The sequence below is a fragment of the Patagioenas fasciata genome, chromosome 20 (assembly GCF_037038585.1).
Source record: "Patagioenas fasciata isolate bPatFas1 chromosome 20, bPatFas1.hap1, whole genome shotgun sequence".
Classification (NCBI taxonomy): domain Eukaryota; kingdom Metazoa; phylum Chordata; class Aves; order Columbiformes; family Columbidae; genus Patagioenas; species Patagioenas fasciata.
Window position 1 is genome coordinate 9,933,424 of NC_092539.1, and position 21,690 is coordinate 9,955,113.

The following is a 21,690-nucleotide window of genomic DNA, read 5'->3' on the forward strand; positions in this document are numbered from 1 at the left end:
ATGAGTTTGTAGAGTTCACCCCAATGGCTTCACCATTCGCCACACGCCTTCAGAGATGTAGGTACCCCCAGAACAGGTCAATCTTTGATGTCTCTCTGAAGCACTGGAAGCAAGACAGGAAAGCAGAGGGAAAGCAGTCAGATTGACACCGGGAGCAGACACAGATCGCTGCCAAACCGTGCTGAGACCACACGAGCCTCAAGGACGGAGTTCCAACGAACCCACACGCTGCCCGTCTGCAGCTTTCCACACGTGTGAGCCCTTCCTCACCAAGTCGAAACACAACACCCCACAAAATCCAAGTATCTGTTCCCCAGAGATGGAATCTGTGCCATCCGGAGAGCTGACACCCCACAGGGCAGACCCCGACATGCGCTCCCCGTTCCGCAGGTACACCAGGACTCTGCTGCCCAGACCCGGAGATGAAACCACATGCCTGGCACAGATCGGCACTGGGGAAGGACCAAGATGATGCCCCTGCCTTCCTCCCACAACACACATCCCCCTCCTCGGCTTCCCCAGCGGGGACCACATCTGCTCGCCCTGGCCTGCTGCCATCCACCCCAGCCCACCAGAGAGACACACCAAGGTACGGAAGCCAAGGTGGTTAATTCCTTCCAACCTCAAGCCAAACAAGTAAAATTCACCATGAGCAGAAGCTTTTCGGCACTGCTCATTTGCACTGGAAACCGGAGATAGAAACGGCACCAAATTCCAGCCTGGGAGATATACAGTACACAATCACAGGTGTGGCAATTCTTGCCAAGAAGGATGACAGCATGGATGGACTGAAAGGCTGAAAAGATGGGGAAAAATATGAAACAGAAAACGGAATGAACGGAACAAGAACTGAATTACTGGCATCTGCATCCTCATCATAACTAGGGGACCTGGCTTCTTCTGAAACACTGTAATTCAAGAGCAACGTGAAGCATTTTTATCCTCCTGAAAAACAGCTCGTTCCTCTCAGTACGATCAGCTGTGTGCTTGCAGAAACAGGCTGCAGCATTTTCTATGGTAGCTTTTTTTTTTCCCCAGTTACAAATAAATTATTCCTCAGATGGGAGATGGAGCATCTCTTCTCCCATGCAAACATGGTGCTTGTGCACAGTGCACACCGGGGCGTCACCGGGGTAAATCAGCTTCAGTCTCATTCTGCACAGATAAGACATAATGCAAGTTTGCAGTGTTGTGTGTCAGCCCCACAGTCTCGGCACTGCCATTCAGACACACTTTGGGCATATAAAAAAAATAAGCACTTATAAAAAATTTAAAGGAACTGGCTTTCTCCTGCTTCAGCTCCCTATTTCATAACACAACTTTGGAGCTGGTGTGGCTCTTTAACATGGCTATCAGGAGGAATTGATCCCTCACCCCTCCAACCCGACGGGGCACTAATCCTTCCCCTCTCACGGAGCAGATAAAAGGTGCTGCCCCCCCCCGCAGCCCCACGCACCACTGCAGTCCTGCAATACCTCTGTCCGACATCGCTCCCCAGGGATCCCATCCTCCGAGCCGGTAGCAGGGGGCTCACCCCATGGACGTCTTCTGTCCTCACCGGTGGGACGGTTTTCACGTGGGAATTGCTCTCCGAAGGGGAATTCCTCAGCTTGGCTCTCGCCATCCCGCCGGCTTGGGCTGCCTCTGTGCCTCCCTCCTCTTCCCCCCCTGAACTCTCCCGTACATCGCAATCCTCGCCGCATTCAGTTCGGAGCCGTCGGCACGTACCATCTCCTGCCGCCTTCCCTCTCCCCACTCACGGCGGCTCGGTGGAACAATCCTGCCCTGTACATTTATTTTGGTAGTGAGTGGAGTCAAGGCAAACTCTCTGGCCTTGCTGCTGCAAGGAATTTGGTGCAAAACAGCCGAGAAAACATCCCAATGCAGAAAGCTCTGACGTGGCTCTGTTTAGTAAATAGCCTTGGCTGCCTCCTTTAGAAAAGAACTGATTGCATTGCTCTTATCACCACAAGCAGGGCAGGGGCTGAGGGATTATTTTTTCCCCATCCCTGTTTTTCAGTAGCACCGTGAGGGGGAGGAAGCTATTTTATCTCATTCCTCTGTGCACAGAGCGCGGACTGTGTGCCAGGGAACAGACTCAGAGCGCTGGGCTCGCAGACACAACGCAGCAGAACAAGGTCCCTCCTAAACGCACCCGCCGTGAACAGAGCAGAGGGGAACTCGCTGCCATGGGGGCTCGATCGCTGCCCACCCGGGTGGGCTAAAACACCACCCGGAGAGGTGGCATCCCAGGACAGCCCAGCTTTCCCTCTGCACATGAGAACAAAAGCTGCTGCTCCTTGGACACGCCTAGCATCGATTTCTCCAGATGTCAAATAGAAATGGGAATTCGCTGCAGCCAGGGGAGCCCCCAGTAGGAGCTGAACCCAAGAGTCCCCCAGTGCGCAGGTGAGGCTGGAAAAGGGGGATCACGCATCCTTCTCTGCTTAGGATGCCACCAGCCCAAAGCTGCTCCAGCTCATGCTTGATGGCAATGCTCAACACAGATCATCAGCACAGAGCATCCACACAGGGCATCATCAAGGGGACCACGAGGGTCCCATCCCAAGCCCACCCAATGGAGCACCCCAATTCCACCCACCAACATCACCCCACTGCACACTTTAAAGACTAAATCCACGAGGATGGAGTCAGGCTCTTCTCAGTGGCAAACAATGATAGGACAAGGGGCAATGGGATCAAGCTGGAACACAAGAGGTTCCACTTAAATTTGAGAAAGAACTTCTTCTCATTGAGGGTAACAGAGCACTGGAACAGGCTACCCAGGGAGGTTGTGGAGTCTCCTTCCCTGGAGACATTCAAACCCGCCTGGACACCTTCCTGTGCGACCTCACCTAGGCGTTCCTGCTCCAGCAGGGGGATTGGACTAGATGATCTTTTGAGGTCCCTTCCAATCCCAAACATACTGTGATACTGTGATACTGTGACTGATCACCAGCAGCATGTAAAACATGAGACATGAAAAGTCACAGCAAATAATTAAACTCCACGACAAGATTTCTTTGAGATTAACATTATGTACAAAGACTCAACACACGGACACCTGCAAGGGTCTTCCCAAAGCTGTGCAAGGGCTGGCTTTGAGGTACGGGCACAACCTGCCCTGAAATGGGAAATCTGGGATCCAAAGAAGTTCACTTTCACAACACAAGGCTGACATTTCCCCCAGCCCAGCCGTGTGCCCTGCACACACCACACACCTCCAGACCCACACAAGCTACCGGAGCACCCAGCACCACCATCCTGCACCAAACTCTGCAAAGAAGCAGCCAATTCTTTCCTTCCTCTCACCAGCGAGCTGTCAGACATGAGCTCTGCTCCCTGCTCTTCCCAGAGATCGGTACCCAAAGGGGATTCACCCTGACACAAAGGCAGGTTCCCCAGCTGATCTGGGAGGAGAAACCAAGTCCCCGTTTCCTGTTAACCAAACCCTTGTTTCCCTGCTCAGAGTATTATTTCTCAATGGAATTTCACTGTGAGACATACTTTATTTCAGCATTTTGAAATGTAAAATGGATAAAAACCCACAGCCCATTCACTAATGTGCCAGCTTTCAGCACACATTTAATTTCTCCTTTTGCGTCAACATGATTCATTAGCTCAATACTAATTTCTAACAGAGTCGTTCCCTTCTGCTTCATGGTTTGCTTCAGCCTCATCTGCAACTTATTGCTCCATATCTGTTTACTTCAGGATGTTGTTCTCAAGTCCCAAATATATTAATAATTAGATTGGGCTGTGCCTGATGAATCTTCCTGGACAACCAGAGTCACTGGGACTGGGGCGATCAGATCTCTCTTTAAGGGAGATTATTGCAAATTCTCCATTGTTTTCTATTCCTAATTCCAGAAGAACACTAACTTCAGGATTGAAGGTTTGATGTGAGAAGTGGCTTATGCTAAAATCATAATCTCAGCACTAATGCCATAAAGCAGCAGCACTGAACAGAAGAGGTATTACGTGAAGACCTGGGGAATGGAAAATTGAAACTCTCCTGTCATACTTGCATTCATTCACGTGTTTCACCTACATATCCACAGCCCCAGCATCATCTCTCTTCCCAAACCACCCCCCAGACAGGGCTGGCACAGCAGTAAGAGCAGCTGGAGGAGGAGGAGGAGGAAGGCAGGAACTCCGGGCTGGCTGGGTCACCAAGCCACCAGCAATGCTGGAAAACGCAGCAGGTGAAATGCACCGGCCGATACATCAGAATGCTCATTCTCACCGGGAAACTGCACATTGCTAGAAAGAGCCGCGGCTGTAAATGTAACCGCAGGCACAGCGCGGCGCGGTTGCTCTGCTGTGACGCCTGGCCCCTGTGTCCGCCCATGGTATACAGGAGTAAACTACACATCGAACACCTTGTTTGTACAGCGCGTTCTCCAAGGGAATCCAGGAATGAAAGTAAAATCAACAAAACACCACCTCGGTGATCTCAAAGTCCACATCGGAATTCCGCCAGTCCAGAAATATTTGCCCGGCCAACTGAATGCCAACCATAAGCCAGGAAATCAATGCTTAATTTTACTTTGAGAGCCCATTACAAACTGCTGATTTCTCATTGTGGCGTCTGCATTACGCAGAGACCACTGCTGTGTCGGAATTGCTGAGCAGCACTTGTAGTGGTAACAATATTTCAGAAAACAAGATAACAAAGTAAATTTTACATTATTCTTAATTGAATCCACATAAACTGCATTGTTAAATACTCTCCTTTTATCCAGTAGATTTCAATTCCAACTGCCAAAACTCCTTTCACGCAACTTATTGAAAATAACGCATGACCCAGCCCATTATAAATAGTTGATGAAAGAGGAAAGGAATGGGGGTTTTTTCCATATTCTTCTAGCAAACAACTTGTTGAGATGCAACCCAAAAATGTTGCTGTGCAAAGCGTTCTGTAAAGCCAGTTGAATGTATTTAAACATCTGGAGGCCACCATGAAAGGCATCAACTGTGCAAAGACACTTCCAACAACCACAAGAGGAACCTGCTCGGCTAGAAAACGTCCGCGCTCCCGACCACGTCAGCATCTCACGAGAGGCGCTATCAGCCACGGCAGAGCTGCTGCTGTGCAGGAGGGGCTGCGCTCATGCAAATCCAGCGATAATTCGAGGGACCCTGAGCTGAAAAGTCATTAAGACTCATTATAATGTCTACAGGGAACCCCTGGTTCTGGGGACCCGCTGGTGAGCTGCTCCAGGAAAATCCCGACCTCCTTTTATTTAACTCCAAGGAAAAGCAAAGTCCTGCACAATTTTATTACCACCGTAAACTCTTCCTATATTTCAAGACCCCAAAAAATGTAAGAGCGTGACATTAACAGCTCAATAAACTTTAGAGCACTGCTAACACTGACAAACGATACAAACCTCTCTGGCCCAGCCATTTGCTGAGTATTTTACAAGAAGTGCACACACGCCGGTTCTGCCCTTTAGTCGCCGGGGAATGCCCTACATTGTCAACGTGCATTTTGCAAAATAGCTTTGCAAGAGCTGCCAAGGTTCCGAGGTTGCCAAGGCTCACGCACAGCCCTGCAAAAACAACTCCCGCTGCACCACGAGGCTCCCGCAGCCAGAACAGCACCAAACCATGCAACGCAGCACGGGTTGAAGCACCAGCAGAAGTACCGCTCTCCAACAGTCGCCTGGAAATGTCAGCGTTTACGAGGAAATGCAAAGATTTATTTTTTTCCTCTCATCACTAATCGTTCTATTTTCCATTTGGAAGGTAACATCGCAGAAGATGCTCCGTCCTCCTCCTTTGCATAGGACTTGGCCCTCCCATCCCCATGGGTGCCAGCGCTGCTCCTCCACACAGGGACACGGTGGGAGCACAGACGCACTTGGGGACAACCAAGAGCCCCCCACCTGTTCTCCTGAACAACACAAGAGTGGCCCAAGGAACTCTTCTCCTACCAAGATGGGTCCTTCTGCCCATATTTTTGACTATCGATCAGCAGGTGGAGTTGCAGATAATGAGAGGGTTGAATCCAAGGAGTCAGAGTTCCATTTACAGTCAAAAAGACAATACCAATACATTGATGACTTCAGATTGCGGAGATATTAGAATGTATAAGAGACGCTTGGGAATCCTCTCTGGATAGCAAGGATGTATGTATTTATTTTAAAAAAAGTGCTCAGTAAACACTGTATTGATCCAGAGTCAATTTTAAAACTTCTCTCCACTTTCTCTCCATTAGGCTGGACAGGAAGGTCCTCTCCGGTACGTGGCCACGGGAGCAGGACCTCAGCACTCAGTTGCTGCAGAGCCAGCAGATCTTTCTCAGAGATGAGCTGTGCAACAAAAAACAGGGTTTAAAATACACAAATGGTCAAATCCTTCCTGATGGAGCTGGGGAAAACCAGGGATGGATGGTGGCTCCTCCACTCCCTCCACAGAGACCTGCACCCCCGTGGCCTGGGGCTTCCCAGAGGCTGCTCCCCACGAGAGATGTGGATCCTCCTGAGAAGCCGGAGCCCACACGGCCAGATCGCTGGTCCACACCAGGTTAGGGCCAGGCAGGTCCACAGCTGCACTTCGCAATTCAAAACACTTACAAATGTCTGCATTTGACCCCCACGGAGCTCTGTATGGGATGGCTTGCAGCCCCCGCCCTCCCCTTGGCAATCACCAAAGAGAATGGGAGGATTTCCCAGGATATCAGTTTTCTTTGAGGTGAATCCAGGTCTTGGCACCTCCACAAACAGATCCAGTGCTGGACTGTGAGCAGCAGGGCAGTGACACAAGGAAGCATCTTGGTGACTCTCCCACCCGTGCTCGCAGTGCACAGAGACATTGGTATTCACCATGTGCAGTCCTGCCACACCAAGAGGCTCCGGCCAAAACAAGCCTCTTTTCCTGGGCTCGGCCCAAGGATGCTGCCATTCCTCCCACAAGGCTGCAGTCTGAAGAGGGGCCAGATGCAAGAGGGGGATGTAGAATAGCACAGAAAAGGAGGAACAAAAGAAAAAGCCCATCCCAGCAACTTTGCAGGAGCTTGTAAGAGGTCATCGCCCATGAGCCCTCCAGCTAAGAAACAGCAATTATTTCAGTGTCATTTCTCCATGTGCTACACGGTGGTAGGACCCAGGGGACATTCAGGAGCTGGGAGAGCCTTCCCGAGCAGCGGGCGCTGGAGCGGTGACGGTAGCGGGAGCAGCACCCGCTGGGATCAGGGTAACAGCAGCTCACAGGGAACTAGGGCACCAGAAAGCAAACGCTGTGTCCTGTCTTGCATTCATTTTCACTGGTTTCTGCTCCCTCTGCTCGCTGCCTTGGCAGGGTTAATGCCTTCGCACCACAGGCACCGACGAGTTCCCTGAGAAGCCGTCAGATGGATCTACACCACTGCGAGTTCTCCTTTGTATCTGGGACTCTCTCCTGACATTTGTCTTTAAAAAGTAACTCCATTCATATGAAAAGTTGATTAATGCCACTTGTTATAATTATTCTCACAAATAAAATCCAGCTCTTTGCCCCCTGTGAATATGGGGGATAATGGTCCTTACCCTTCTCAGTAAAGCATTTCAGTTCCAGGGCTGAGGAGCTCTGTACCAAGCACTAAGTGTTATTATTAAACTGTCATTAAAAGCGTTTCAGGAAAAGTTCACAAACTGCAGGGATTTCTGTCATCGCAGCAGCTGGCTGGGACGGCAATCGGGCTGAGCGGCTCCTGCCAAAACCACAACCGTGCTGAAGAGCTGTCTCATTCAGGAGTCGCCACTGGAGCACGGTCACTGCAGGCAACGTCACCACTGTCCCCGTGTCCACCTTTGGAAGGTGTCACCTCTGAGGGTCTCCCTGCTGCGCTGTCCTGTGGGGCCATGTCCTGCCACGGAGGGTGCTCAGCATCCCAGAAAACCAAAGAAACCCAACGGGGGAGAGCCTGGAGCAGGGGACCAGCATTCACCAACACCATCACACAGCTGTGGAAGTCTTTGGCCAACCGGTGCCACACCAGGCACCCGAAGGTGCCTGAGAGATTTGCATGACACAGGCAGAAATTAACGGGCTGCGTTTTATTCCCTCGCTTCCCCTGTTTAGTCTTGGCAGCTGTTCAGGCAGCACAAGCGAACAGCACCTGGCAGCAGCTCACTGCCTCACCCGGCATCTCCTCGGCAGAGCTCGGGAGATTTGTCTGATAAACTGGAGCACTGGGGTTCCAGGGTAGAAAGGACATTTTAGAAAACATGGAGGAGAGCATACTTAGCAACAGCAAGAGAGCTGGAAACAGAAGGAAGCCTTCAAAGAGCTGGGCTGATGGAGATGGAAAAATTATGTAAAATAAGCAAATGCATCCAGAGCTGGCAGGCAGGCTGCAAGCCCAGAGGGGGACGGTGTGTCTGATAGCAGAAGAGCCTTTGATTTCTCTCCTTTTCCCCAGGTTCCCTGCATTAACATTTCAAATGTTAACAATTTCAAACTGTTAGGTGAGAAGAGGGGAGAGCATCTCCCTTACACACCCAGGGCTGCAGGAGCTGCCCAGCGACACCCATGTCCTGCGGTGCCCACACCAGACCCCCCATCCCACTGCTCCCACTGCCAAGGGCTCGGCCGGGTCCCCACGGCTACACCCTGGTCCCCACAGATGGATGTAGGTGATTTGCAAATGAGACCCCCCTTGGTGAGCCCAGAGGGGGGATGGCGGGTCCCCTTCCCCAAGCATCTCCCCAACTACCAGAGAGTTGGCAAGAGCCTTTATGTAACTGCGACGCAAGAGCCGAATCCCAGAACTGTCATCGCAGCCTTTGCAAACCCATTTTTACCTCCCTAAGTGTGGCTCATCAGCGACGAACATGAAAGCTGCAAAGCCAGGATGTTAACTTGGGACTGCTTAGCAGGGAGAAGAAGAAATAGAGCAGACGCTGCACAAATATCCCCAGAAAGCCACGGTACCTCCGACAAGTTTTCTATTTCTGTGGTGCATTTTACATGAGAGCAGAGCAATGAGACCCCGAAGCTTTACAGTGACTCGTAATCTCTTCCCACTTCTTAACAAAGCCAATGACAGGTTAAAATGGCCGGAGGAAAAAGGGAAGGTATCTGTATACCTGTCACAGCTGCTCAAGCCAGTGAGGAAATTGAAAGCCCTTGGGTAAAATCTAAATATATATCTGCAAGGGAAGCATGAAAAGTCTCCGTGCAAAGTAATCAGGCATAGCCGAGCCACTTTTCCAAGTGAGTACATAACAGGGTCACTACCCACTTCCCAGGATTTAATGGGACCAGCACCGGCATCCTCACCCCGGCAGAGCCGGGTGCCGGTGCCACAGGGACGGGCAGCGCTGCCAGAACGTGAGTCATCCCGGCCCTGCACAGGGACGCAGAGCAGCGCGGGGAGCAGCGGGGACAGCAGCGATGCTCAGGGAAGGGGGCAGGACCCAAACCCAGCCACGAGGAGCATGGGGGGCTCCTGCCAGGAGCTGCGGCTTGTTGCCTCCCAGCTGTAATGATCTTTGTACTATAAACGCTTATTACTTTAAGCATTCATGCAGTACTTTCCCCCCAGAATCTGAAAACGCCTTGGAAGCATCCCTGGGTACCACCCGCAATGCCGCAGGAGATGCGGGGCAGGAGAGATCCCCGCGCCCAAGCTGTGGGTCAGGAGGAGGCAGTAAGCCCTTGTCTGTGGTGTAATTACCGTGGCACTTCTCCAATTTCCCTCCAGCCTTCCCGAGGCCAGGACCTTCCCCTTGCTGCCCTCCTGCAGGCGGCCAAGCCGAGACCCGCAGAAAGGAGAGGGATGCTCTGAGCATCCTCGGCCAGCAGCTGCGGGTAGGACGGACAACAGCAGCACGCTCACCCCAGCTTTTCCCAGGGGATACGACAGGCAAAAAGGGCTGAAAAGGTGCCTTGTGCCTCCCCACAAGCCCTTGGAGCGCTGGCTGCTTGCAGCCCAGCAGCAAAGCGCCGTCGGGAGCCGGCGAGGCCGCGCTCAGACGCGCTGGTGTTCGATGAGTTGGGAGCACGGGCGCTTGCCGAACGCCTCCCAGAGCTCCCGGCACAGCTTGCCAGGAAGCAACTTCACAGAGACTTTCAAAATGCCAAAGTGATTCCTACTTTGCAGTTTTAAAGGACTCCGAGTCCTTTTTTGCATGACGTTTTTGTGGCAACTTTGTTACTGAAGTATTAAAATTCTAATGAATGATCTGTTAAACTGCTAGGCAGTGTTTACTTATTCAACAGCTCTAATAGCTTCTGCTTAAAACACGGGCAATTTAAGCCTCTAAAAACCTTCTTAAAACCTTTTCTTCCTTGGATTCTTTATGTTTTTTAAGAAAGATGAATCTCCAAAGGATAAACTTAATCTTTGGGCCTCTCCATCATCTCTGCCAACTGTGTCTCACAGTAACAAAGTTTTCTTCCCTCCCCAGGGTCGCTGGATCATGCTAGGTACCATTTGCCATACATATCCCATTTCCGCCACCATTCCTTTTGTAATACATTATATAAGACAGAGAAAACGGCAAGTCCGTATAAAGAGAAATTCACAATGTGCTGCCGAAATGAGGCATGAACTCCATGGAGTCTGTGACAGCCTCATCCCGGTGTGTGGGAAGGACTAGAACAAGGGGTTGTATCAGATCATTGATCTTCAAATGTGTTTCTTATTTTAACTACAACAAGGAAAATTTGCTTACCGACCAATAGTCTGCTGTAGCTGAAACGGGAGCCCCTGCCAGCCCAGGGATGCACGATGCCCGAGGCAAAGCCCAGATGCCATCGGGAATGTGACAACCAGGGTCTCTCTGTTTGCACATTCAGCCAAAAGCAGGGCTGAGAACCGAGACATCGAAAAGGAAATAGAGATTTCTGCTCCAACCATGCGAATCACCACCACGAACAGGCGCCACGTTCCTAAAAGCTTTAACACAGCAGTTACGCGATGTCTTTTGCAACGTTAGGTGTCTACACACTTTGCATATTCTGAAAAAAGAAAATAAAAATGGAGTACAACATGCAGATGACAGCGTTAAACACCATGCACATAATGTCGAGGCCCCAGGGGCCTCTTCTACACAAAAACACACTGAAATTCTCCCAAAAAGAGATGAGCGCTGCTGGGGAGCACTGCCGGGGAGCACTGCCTTCTGCTGAGCACACCCGGCCAGGACCGCGCGGCGAACTAAGGCCTCAGAAAGGGATTTTAAAGTCAGGTTATTAAACACCGCTGGTCTTATCTGCTCATCAGCTTCTGGTTCAGCTGCCATGACCAAATCATCTGTCGGGACGCGAACATCTGCTCCGGGAGCCGGTCTGACAGCAGATGCTATTTCACGGATGCCGGGTCTTGACTGCCTCATATATTTAAGGTAAAAAGCTTACTTTAAAAAATGTCTTGGCCTGTTCTTATCTCTCATCTAAAGACGCACAAAAATAAAAGGAATAGACTTTTACAGTATCTTCTTATAGACTGAACTACAAACACCATCCTCTCCATTTATATTCATTCTGGCCAGGCAGAAGCTTTTAGGAGGAAAGATTGTTTAATAAACAGACATTTATAACAAGTGTCTGATCTTGCAGCCTCATCTTCTGGAAAAGAGTCCATTAAACCAAGTGAGAAACTCTCATTAAGAGTGTTTAATGAGATCAAGATTAAATTACATCATGATTGTGTTAATATCTGCCCCAGCAGGTTCCACTGTACTCCCTTTTCTCCCCAGGATCTGGTAGGGGGAAACTGAGCTGCTTGGAGGGAAAAAAAGGCCATTAAAGGTCTGATAATTGTTCCAACTCTCAAAAGTTTCTCAAGAAAGGGGATGGGGGAACCCCGTGGTACAAAAGAGCACCCCCAATGCTGGAAAAGGGCATGAGCGAGGCATGGCCCAGGGTGCTGGAGAGCAAGCTTTGGGGGTTGATCGCTCTTTTTCACAGTTGTTGTTTGCTTGGTTTTAAACTGGCATTGTTGGGAAGGCATCCGTCCTTCGCACATGTGCAGTGTGTTCTGCACATGTCTGTAAGCAGAAATAGTTGTACAGTTGAACCCTGGAAGGCTGAACGTCTCTTAGCCACAGAGCACCGCATCCAACATTAAAATGCATTTACAAGTTCTTAGCAAGAAATATCTCCCATTAGAGACCATAACAAGAGCTGACTAGAAGTTGTTTTTCCTCTCAATTTTAGAACAATAGCTTCTGGCAATAAACCTCTCCATCAGCACTGGGCAGTTCTAAGTGCAGATATTGCGTGGGAAGAATCCAAACAAAGTGACAATATTGAGCTTTAAAAGCACTTTCGAGAAAGATGAAAATGAACAATTGTTGAATGTCAGCTCTGGAAGAGGCTGATGAGATGTAATGGCTGTTCGTGTCACCATCTCTTCCCCACGTAGCACTTGCAGTGACCCAACAGATTACCAGCTCCATCAGCCGAGCCTTCCAGCTCATCGCAATCCCCGTACGGCAGCTCTGAGCCTGCAACTGGAGAGCTTGCCACTCCGGAATGAGACTATAAGTGCATTGTCCACATGGGGAAACCTCACGGTGCCGATTTACCTGGCAGGAGCTGATGTCACCTATACAGGTCTGGAGGAGCTTCGGTCAAGCAGGGATGGCGGGGTGGACAGAGAAGACGAATGTCCCCTTTCCAACGCGCACACCGGCCGTGGGCGAGCACACTCATGCCCGTGTGTGTGTGAGCACCTCGGGAAGGGTCTGTCCCTGTGCCAGCGTGGTGGAGCCGCTCCAGATGACTAGAAAGACCAAACTCCAGTCATCCGAAGTGGGAACTGAAGTGTCAGAGAAGGCCTGCGCTCCCAGCAGCGTGGGTGTAATTGCATCACACGGTAATGAGGCAAATCCATCTTCAAAATCCAAGCTCAAGAACAGTGACTAAATAGCTTCCCCGAATAAATGTCTTTCCAGAGACCAGCTGTAACTTCTTGCTGAGAAATATGGGCACCACCTAATACCCATTTCTCCGTCCTTGAAAAACAACGTGACTGTGCATTATAAATACCAAACTAAATTAGCACACTGGTGTCCCTGCCAATTATTTCAACTAAACTCGCTTCTAATAACCAATTACTACCCATGTTATTAAATTAGAAATTTTTAAAATACTCCCATATGGAGCTATTAGCCCAGATGTAATTATGTGCTTCACACATTGACACCTGGACACTGGGCAAATGAGTTTCTTTTGGTCTCTGCAGCTCTCCCCACTCCCAGTCACGGAATCACATCCAGACTGGTCTGAAACGAGAAGTTTTAGACAGTGTTTTAGCTTTGAAAAACATGTATTTAGGACCTGTCTGCAGGAAGAATTTCTGCTTGAGCTTTTTTGCTCGCATACAAGCTAGGACACTGCATGCAGTAAGAAAGCCACTTCCAAATGAAATGGCTCCAGGTGATTGATTAAAGCATTCAGAAATAATGCAGCGTGGTTTGGCCAGATCCCTATGTCCTAACGGTAACAGTGACAAGACCAACTCAGCTCAACAACCAGAAGACTTGAGACACTCTCTGAACTGAGAGTGTTTGTCTCTTCTCTGCCTGGATTGGGGCACAAGCTGCCTGATCTTTCCGGCAAAAATAGAGATATTGCATCAGGATTGGTGACAAACGGCAGCGCTGGCTGAGCCCCAGCTACCCGAGCTCTGTCAAAACCCAAGTCACACGAGCTGCAAGGCCAAGCCTCACCCATCGGACGGAGGCATCTGCATCGCGGCAGAGCCGCTCGGCTGGCATCGCCCTGCCCAGTGCTGAAGGGGAAGGAGGCGAGATCCTCCCACTGCCCGCAGAGACAGGGAGCCAAAAAAGCCCCAGAAAATCAGGCAGGAGCTCTTGGGTCAGCAGAGATGGCAGCTCTTGCCCAGGAGGGACGGTGATGTCCTGCCTGCCCGGTGCCCACGGCTCCTGCCTTCAGCCTCCGTGCTGCAGGAGCAGGATCCTGCTGCACCCGGGAGCTCTCGCTCCATGAGTCCCCGGGCTGGAAGCACACCCGCTCCTGGCAAAGGCCTGCCTCGCTCGTAAACATTGAGCTGCTTTCTGACAGGATAACACATTTCTCAGCAATGTCACTTCTGCCCACAGCATGGCAAGGTCTCAAGCTGACATTTGCTAAACATCTTCACCACCTGCTCCCCAGAAACGCGCCTCTCTCCCAGACAGAGGAGACGTTTTTCTTGACAGCTCCTGCCACCGGGGAGCTCGCACGGACTCCGCTCTGAGTGGTGCTTGCGCTTCACGCTCCAGCTCCTGCCCAGCACCCCAGCAACGGTGCTGGATCAGTGGGGCACTGACCCGTGGCCAAGGTTCGCAGAGGGTCTGCCAGGCCGAAGGAGCAGCACAGCATTTGGAATGTCTAATTCCCAAATAAACATCCTTGTATCGATCTGAAGTCAGAAACCGATTGCAGCAAAGCCCAGCCGAAGCAATGGCTTTGCTAACAGCTACCAGGAACGGATATGAGACACGCAGAAAGGCTCAATGACTTTACCCACAGCCCAAGGAGTAATTGCTCCCCACCTAAAGGTAGCTGCTAAATTCGCAGAGCAACACTCCCGCTCCCGTGGGAGCCCACGTGGGCTGCAGGAAGCTCGGCAGAGTCACTGATCCAAACAGCGGCACCCGTTCCGCAGCCTCCCCGTCGCATCCCCCGCGGCTCCGCTGTCGTGCCGACCTGCAGTGCCCGTGGATGGCGGTGACACGACCCCCAGGGCTGGGGACACGCGGGGTCTGGGCAGCGCAGAGCCCCAGAAAGCTGCAAACCGCCCCGCGGAGGCGCAGCCTGCAGAGCGGAGAGCAGGGGAGTTCACCACGCAGCAGAAATCACCACCCAAACTCCACAAAATCCAGCAGATCTCAGTCACAGAACATGTGGTGGGTTCCACCTGACCTTAAAATGCAACTTTTTGAAAAAATCCTGCTGTTGTACCAGACAGGAGAGGCTGACAGACACACGGACATACCCCCTCATGTCCCCCTGCACCCTACAGACAGTGTATCCAACAGCTCACACACAAACACACCGCACCAGTCCGCTTTACGTAAAGCTACAACCAAAAGCTAGAAGACAGGTGACAGCAAAGAGTCCTGGAGAGAATAAAAATCACAATTTTGCCCTGGGTTTGGGGAGTTCTGTGGACAGGAGTCATGTCTGTGTTGTCCTCAAGAGGGCTCTACCAGAGTGTTACGAAAGAGCAGCAGCAAAAAAATCTGTGACAAAGAGACTGTTGACAACAGTAGACATGAAATCTGGCTCAGTAAACCAGCAGCAGACACAGGGCAGCCCCACACGGGCCAGGGGAGCGATGCCACATGGGTGACAAACCAGCTCATGTCCAAGGTGGACACCCCAAGCAACAGAAGGAGGTTTGTGCTGGCCACAGCAACCCCTATGCAGGGGAGATCTAAACTCTGAACTCTCTGAAAAATAAGAAAGAATGGAAGATACAATTATTTTTATCGCAGCAAGGCAGCAAATTAATGGACTGATAACTGAAGAAATGTCCAGATTCAGGGGCTCGGAGGCTGGCGCAGCGCAGCAGCCTGTCCCGCCAACCCATTGTGGGCAAACTGCGGCCGGCTCAGCGCTGTCGGTAGCTTGGAAGAGATCGGTACAGCGCCTATATGTCCCATCACCTGAGCTGTCAGTCAGGAGGAACATGAGGTATTTTCTTTGCAAATTAATACCTACATCTTTGCTAGGGATCCGAGCAAGTGCCAGTGGAGCAGAGGCAAATGCAGCCTGGCAAGGAAATCTGCGCTAGCTGCGGGGCTTCAGCAGGCAACGTGTTCATGTCTCTCTCGATAAGCAGAGCTGAAAATAGTAGACAATAGAGAATTAATCCTCTCTGTTGGTGGAACTTCTCAGAAACAGAGACGTTTTGATTCAGATTTCCTCTCTAAACCCAGTGCTGCATAGTCTACCACAAAATGAGATGCTACATCTGAACAAGAGGATGTACTGGGGGGTTTACTAACTGATTCAGGCTCTGCTCATGATCTGTTTACTATGACCACACAGGGGTCTATGAGAGCAGCTCAGGCCCAAGCAGAGCCAGCACTAGGGCAGGGCTGGCACAGAAGGCAGTGATGGAGAGGCAGGAATCGAGCTCCCGTCTCCCCCGAGGCAGCGAGCGGGGGAAGCCGGAGCTCCGACGCTCCCTACACACCATCAGTCACTGAACAGGTTGTGCAGAGGAAAAGGAATGAGCACCACCTTCAGAACGGCAATAAATTGTTTCCCTAGGGAGCAAAGATGCAACTGTGATGAGACAAAGCAGTGGGAAAACATAGCACAAAAATTTAATGCATTCTCTGCAATTACAGTTACAGCTGCCAAGTTGTTTCTCATACTGTCACTACGGCGGCGGTGACAACTTCAGGCTCAGCCTGACCTTCCACCTGCACCGAAGCCAACAGCAACTCTCCCACTGATTTCTGCAGATGGAGGGTTTTGCCATGATGACAAATATCACCATTTCTTCACCAGATCTGCGGACACAGACCCACATCCATGATACTTCCCCGGTGCGAGTGCGAATCGCATCACTTGTAGATCTGGGCCAAGATCTCACATGCAACCACGCTTCTTCCACGGGCTCACATAGGATTTGTGTTCTCTGCTCTTGAGCGGCAAGTTTAAGCGGCCAAATGTGGGAAGCCCCAAGCAGAAAAGTGACCAGACCCAGCTGGAGCCACCGGTGATGTCCCCACCGGGCTTCAGCTCCTGCCAAGGAGATTTGCCCTGCTTAACCATGGTGGGACCCAAGACTCCAACATTTCTCCCGCCAGCCTGCGCTCTGTTTCTCCAGTTTCACTGCAGGAAACTCCTCACTTAGGGCTTTCTGCATGTCCTGTATAATTCATCAAGAGGAACAAAAACGTTCATTTTGCCAGTGTGTTCCTTGCTCTTGCACACAGCTTGGGCCAAAAACCAGCTCTTCAGTTGGCATATGTCTCTGCTGGGACCACAGCCATGGCTCTCAGCGGGGACGTGGCGCTCTGCCACCCCGGCTCATGCTCCCCCCATCACTTGGATGGGTACTTTCAGGTAATTTGAAACATGACGTTTTTCCCTTTCTAGCTCATCCTCCCAATAAATCAAAGAGAAACCAAAGTGAAAGTAAATAAACTGAGAAAACACACCAGGGAGGGACAGAAATTTGAGCCCACAGTGTTAAATTGCGCTAAATAACTGAAAATCAATGTTGTTCTTCCTTCTCATCAGGGTCCAGCTGTACGTGCTGCAGCACCCCAGGGACATCCCCGCTCATTCCGCCAGACTGCTATGTTCACTTTTATTACTAGCAAGGGTCCATTACTGAGAGTAAAAGCAATATCCCTGAAAGGAGTAATAATTACATTATATTTTTTGTTAAACGTCATAAGAAAACTGCATTTCTTCTCTTGCTCTATTACTTCCATAACTTTACCGCTGATGTCCAGGGGTTCCTGCCTTAAGATGAACACTCAAAGGCACACCCAGAGCTACAAGGAAACATCCATTTAAAAAACTCCAAACAGCACTTCAATTAAGACACCGCGTTAGTAACCATCACCGCAGCCTTTCAGAACAGCTGAGAAAGCAAACTGCGAGTAAGAATGCTATGTGCCATTAAAATTCAAAAAATACATCTACAAACACAAGAAAAGCCATACGTTGTTTATAAAGCTGCTCTAGGCTTCCAATAATCCTTCTACCTGAGTGTATCCCACCTGGAGCCAGGCTGAGGAATCCCGTGGTGACACAGGCTGATTCAGCCCCTGCTAAGGGAGAGGAGGCGCTGCAGCCGCCCTCGCACCCAGGACCACAGACTTTTGGTTACTCTTCCATGCAAGGTGGGGAATGGGACTGGCAGCAGATTTCAGCACACCACCCTGCCCCAGGGGCTTTTTTCCCTATAAGCTCTGCTAATCTAGACCTAAGTTGTTGTGCCTGGGATGTCCCTGTCTGCTGACAACAAGCCACGTCGGAGGAGCACATTGTGTCTGCTCCTCCCCAAAGAGAGCTCTGGAAGCTTCTCCAACAACCTAGATGGCACCTGGGGACTGAATATGTGCCCACAGCCTTGGCTGACCCAGCAGAGCTTTGGGAAGATCCACACCAGCATGTGTCACCGGCCCGACCGTGGCCCAGCAGCAGGAGCCCGGAGCAGCGATGGCTCCGAGCGGTAGAGCGGCTCCTGCCGCAGCCTGGCTGAGCACGCGGGAGCAGACACACTTTGCTGTCAACCAGAAACTTTCTGACAAGTCGTTGGCTCAGGAAAACAGCCTAACCCAATTAATAAACGTTTCGATTTTGCTTTACCAGGTGGCAAAAGCTGAGGAGATGCAATTCAATTCAAGCAGTCACGCAGGCACTCCTAAGGCTCTGTTTCAGATCCCACCATCTTCACCAGTATTATTTGTTATTAATACTTGGTTTGGAGCTGGGCTCAGGCATCACAACTGAGACTGAGTCAACCCTCGAGAGGTTCTGCGCACAGGCCTGGTGGGAGACTGGGTCTTAGACAATAAATACCTTCATCCTGCTTTCACAAGCAAGGGATCAAACTGTTGGGACATGAGCCTTTGCTCATTTTGTGGCACACAGATGTTGGACCTGGATCTCCTCAATCCAGGTACGAACCTTCAGAAGTGCAGGTGGTGCAGCACGAACAGACATTACAGCCCAGCACCTAAAATATTGGCCGTCACCTCATTGTCACAGAAATAAACGTCTCTAGCTCCTGGATACAGACTGGAATTTTCAAATCAGCATCTGCATCTTCCAAATAAAATGAGAGAAATTGCACATTAAATCAAATGGCAATCGAGTGGGGATTCAGCCGCAGACACATTCAAGGAACCTGACACAGGAACACAAAACTGCTCAGATCCATTAATGTAATGATGCATTTGATGAGGAAGTCACTTGGGACGTGTTGGCATGAAAACTGCCAGGATGAGATCTACAAGCTTGACATTTCAGCACCACGGTTTGCCAAGTATAATCTGACCTATGATTTAGAGCCACCACTTAGCGACAAATTCAACTGACTAAGACCAGATGTCAGTTAACAGACAAAGAAGTTTTCAAAATCTAACCTGGAAGTAGAAACTTAAAAGAATTCGCCCCAGTTGCGAAAAACCTCTTTTTTCTGGGTTATGCAACATCTGAAAAGTCTTTGATTTGAAAGCAGAGATGTTAAAATTTTCATAGAGATGTTGCTGAATTCTTTTGCACAAGCAGCTTTTCCAAACATCCTCATCCATCAAAATGATTCTTTGCTGATAATTAGCCTCAGAAAAATGCACTTAATCAAAGTGACATCCATTACTTCTTGCTACTGTAAATAGGACTGTGGCTTATGAAGACGATTTTCTGGAAAGTATTCAGACTATTTAAATCAGGCAACCAATAAGATCCTAATGGCACTTCTCCGAGATACAGTTTAATTTCATTTATGGGCTTTTTTTACACATGCCCCAACTCAGTTGTCAGCACTGCCCGAGAAAAAGAGAACGCAGGAGATCAAAAACTGCCACAGTCAGGACAGCAAGGATCAAAGGGATGCCACAGCTTGTGCTATCAACCAATATTTATCAATTCAGCAGATGTGCTTTCTCAGCTGCCTTTCATCAGCAAATACCAGTCTCACTTTAGAACAGAAGCCTCCCTTGCAGAGCCAGGCTCACGGCACTGATGGTGCTGCCCCCAGCCCCTTCTCCTCCCACCAGCCCCCTTGGCCTCTGCACACGCAGGTGCCATCGCAGGGGGTGTCCCCGATTGGGGTGACATGTGCCACGCACATGGAAGGGCAGGCAGGCACAAGCTGCATTCGTGCCCCCAGTTCTTCACCTTCTTTTTGTTACGGGCTCAACTTCTCAAACTCTGCCTTTACTGTTCTATTCCAGCAGCTCTGAATACTTCCATGACAACAAAACATCAGCGAGATGAGGAACGCGATCCTGCCGTAAGAGAGCAGAACAGATCTCTTCTTCTCCCAGTATTGACATTGATAGAACCTTCCAAAAAGAGGGAAAGAAACTTCTGAATCATATAGGACGCATGCCAGACAATAGAGGCAACGTCAGAGTTCCCAAAGAGAACCTCCTCTCCCCAAAGGAGAAATCACCACCCCATCTCCGTTAGGCAGATTTATGCCGAAACAGCAGTTTGTGCCCTCTGGAAGTTTAGAGCCGAATGACAGCTAATCTTGTTTCTATAACCTAAAGACCTGCCTTGCAAAAAAAAAAAGTCAAGCATGATATTTAAATACAGTTGCACTGCATTCAAATACAGCTGAGCCCAAAGTCTTCCAGAGGCCTCATGGCAGGGAGCTCCGAAGATTCAGAAGGTGTTGGAAGGAGCCCTTCCATTTGACAAGTCTAGCGTTGCTTGTCATGAGGCTTTTCTCTCTCTGTTGCTCAAAACCATTTACCTCCCCCATTCCTCTGCTAGTCAGTTTTTTCCTATTTGCTTCCTGGCTGATTTATTATCAACCTCCACACAACATTCAAAGTATTATTTTAATTTTCCTGTCAATCAGTCTACCTGCTAAAGAGTAAGCCCTGCTTAGTTAGACTGACTGTCTTCACCTTTCACATTCTAAAAAGAAAAATAAATTAGAAGCAGCCTATTTTACCTATTCCACCTCATATTCACTGATTAGTTCCTTCTGTTCCGTGGGTTATCTGGACATGCTCTCTCCTCCTACCACACCACAGCTCTCTAATTATCTACTTGTTCCAGCAAGCTCTCGTCTCCTCAAGCTCCAGTATTATCTCATTCTCTTGCTTCAGTCCAGTGCTGGTGTCTCCTCAGCATCCTCAGTGCTGAGGGTGGATTAATACATCTCTAACAGGAACAGTTCTAATTCCCCAGAAGCAGAGAAACCTGGATTTCCCTACAGCCTCCCATCCTTTCAGGCTCCTGCTGACCCCAGAAACCTCCTCACTTCCATCAGCACACCATCATTCTAGAGGAGTTTGTCAAAAGCAGGTATTTGAGGCACTAATGTTTTTATGAATAAACAAGATGGTGTTTTCCTTCAGTGTTACATCTGTAAGTCCAATGAGCTCTATTTTATCATTCACACTTCCCCAAACTGTTTGCATGGGGGAATTTCCCTCAGCACATTCCTGTCAGCGCTGGAGCAAAGCACTTCAAAGCACATCTCTGAGCTGCTTAGTATTTATAAGGCCAACACAGCCAAAAAGGCTTTATGCTTTGCTTCTGCTAGCCTAAATCAGCTGCTTATTCAGTTGGTCTGGAACAGACTCATTTACTACTCATAATTACTCCAGAGAGCTTGCTTCATCTGGAAGGTCTCAGTGTCATTAACAACTCCGACCAAGACCACAGCCTAACAGCAGCAATTCCAAAAGCCCAGGGCCATGCCCACTGCAGCTCCCAGTGAACGGGACTACACGTGAACAGCAAATGTGTGCTCACAGAGCTGCATTCCCAAACACACCGTGAAGTTTTCCATGTTTTCTAGATGAAGGGGAAAGCCAAACAACTAAAGACAGCAGCACATAAAGCCAGGGAGACAGAGATCCCTTGAGGAATAAAGCTAATGAATTCACCAAAATAATGCAAAGTATCTCCATGCTAAACTAAAGAGAAATTCTGAATCAGAAACATTACAAACTAGATGAAAAATAAGATTAAGGGATACATCAGTGAGATGCAGAAAAAACACACAGCCTGCAGTTGTCATCTGCTGTATTT

At 49.7% G+C, this 21,690-nt stretch overlaps 1 protein-coding gene across 2 annotated transcripts in view; it reads right to left on the bottom strand.

Moving 5' to 3' along the window:
• KCNT1 (potassium sodium-activated channel subfamily T member 1) overlaps positions 1 to 21,690 on the bottom strand; it is a 71,666-nt gene that overhangs the window by 34,778 nt on the left and 15,198 nt on the right. The window contains exon 1 of one of the 2 annotated variants that reach the window (XM_065853873.2): positions 1,476 to 2,003. The exons of the other annotated variant lie outside the window; for it this stretch is intronic. Within the exon in view, the coding sequence (XP_065709945.1) occupies positions 1,476 to 1,624 (149 nt within the window). The 5' untranslated portion in view covers positions 1,625 to 2,003. Of the gene's footprint in view, positions 1 to 1,475; positions 2,004 to 21,690 lie in introns of those variants that run through there. 2 annotated transcript variants of the gene reach the window in all.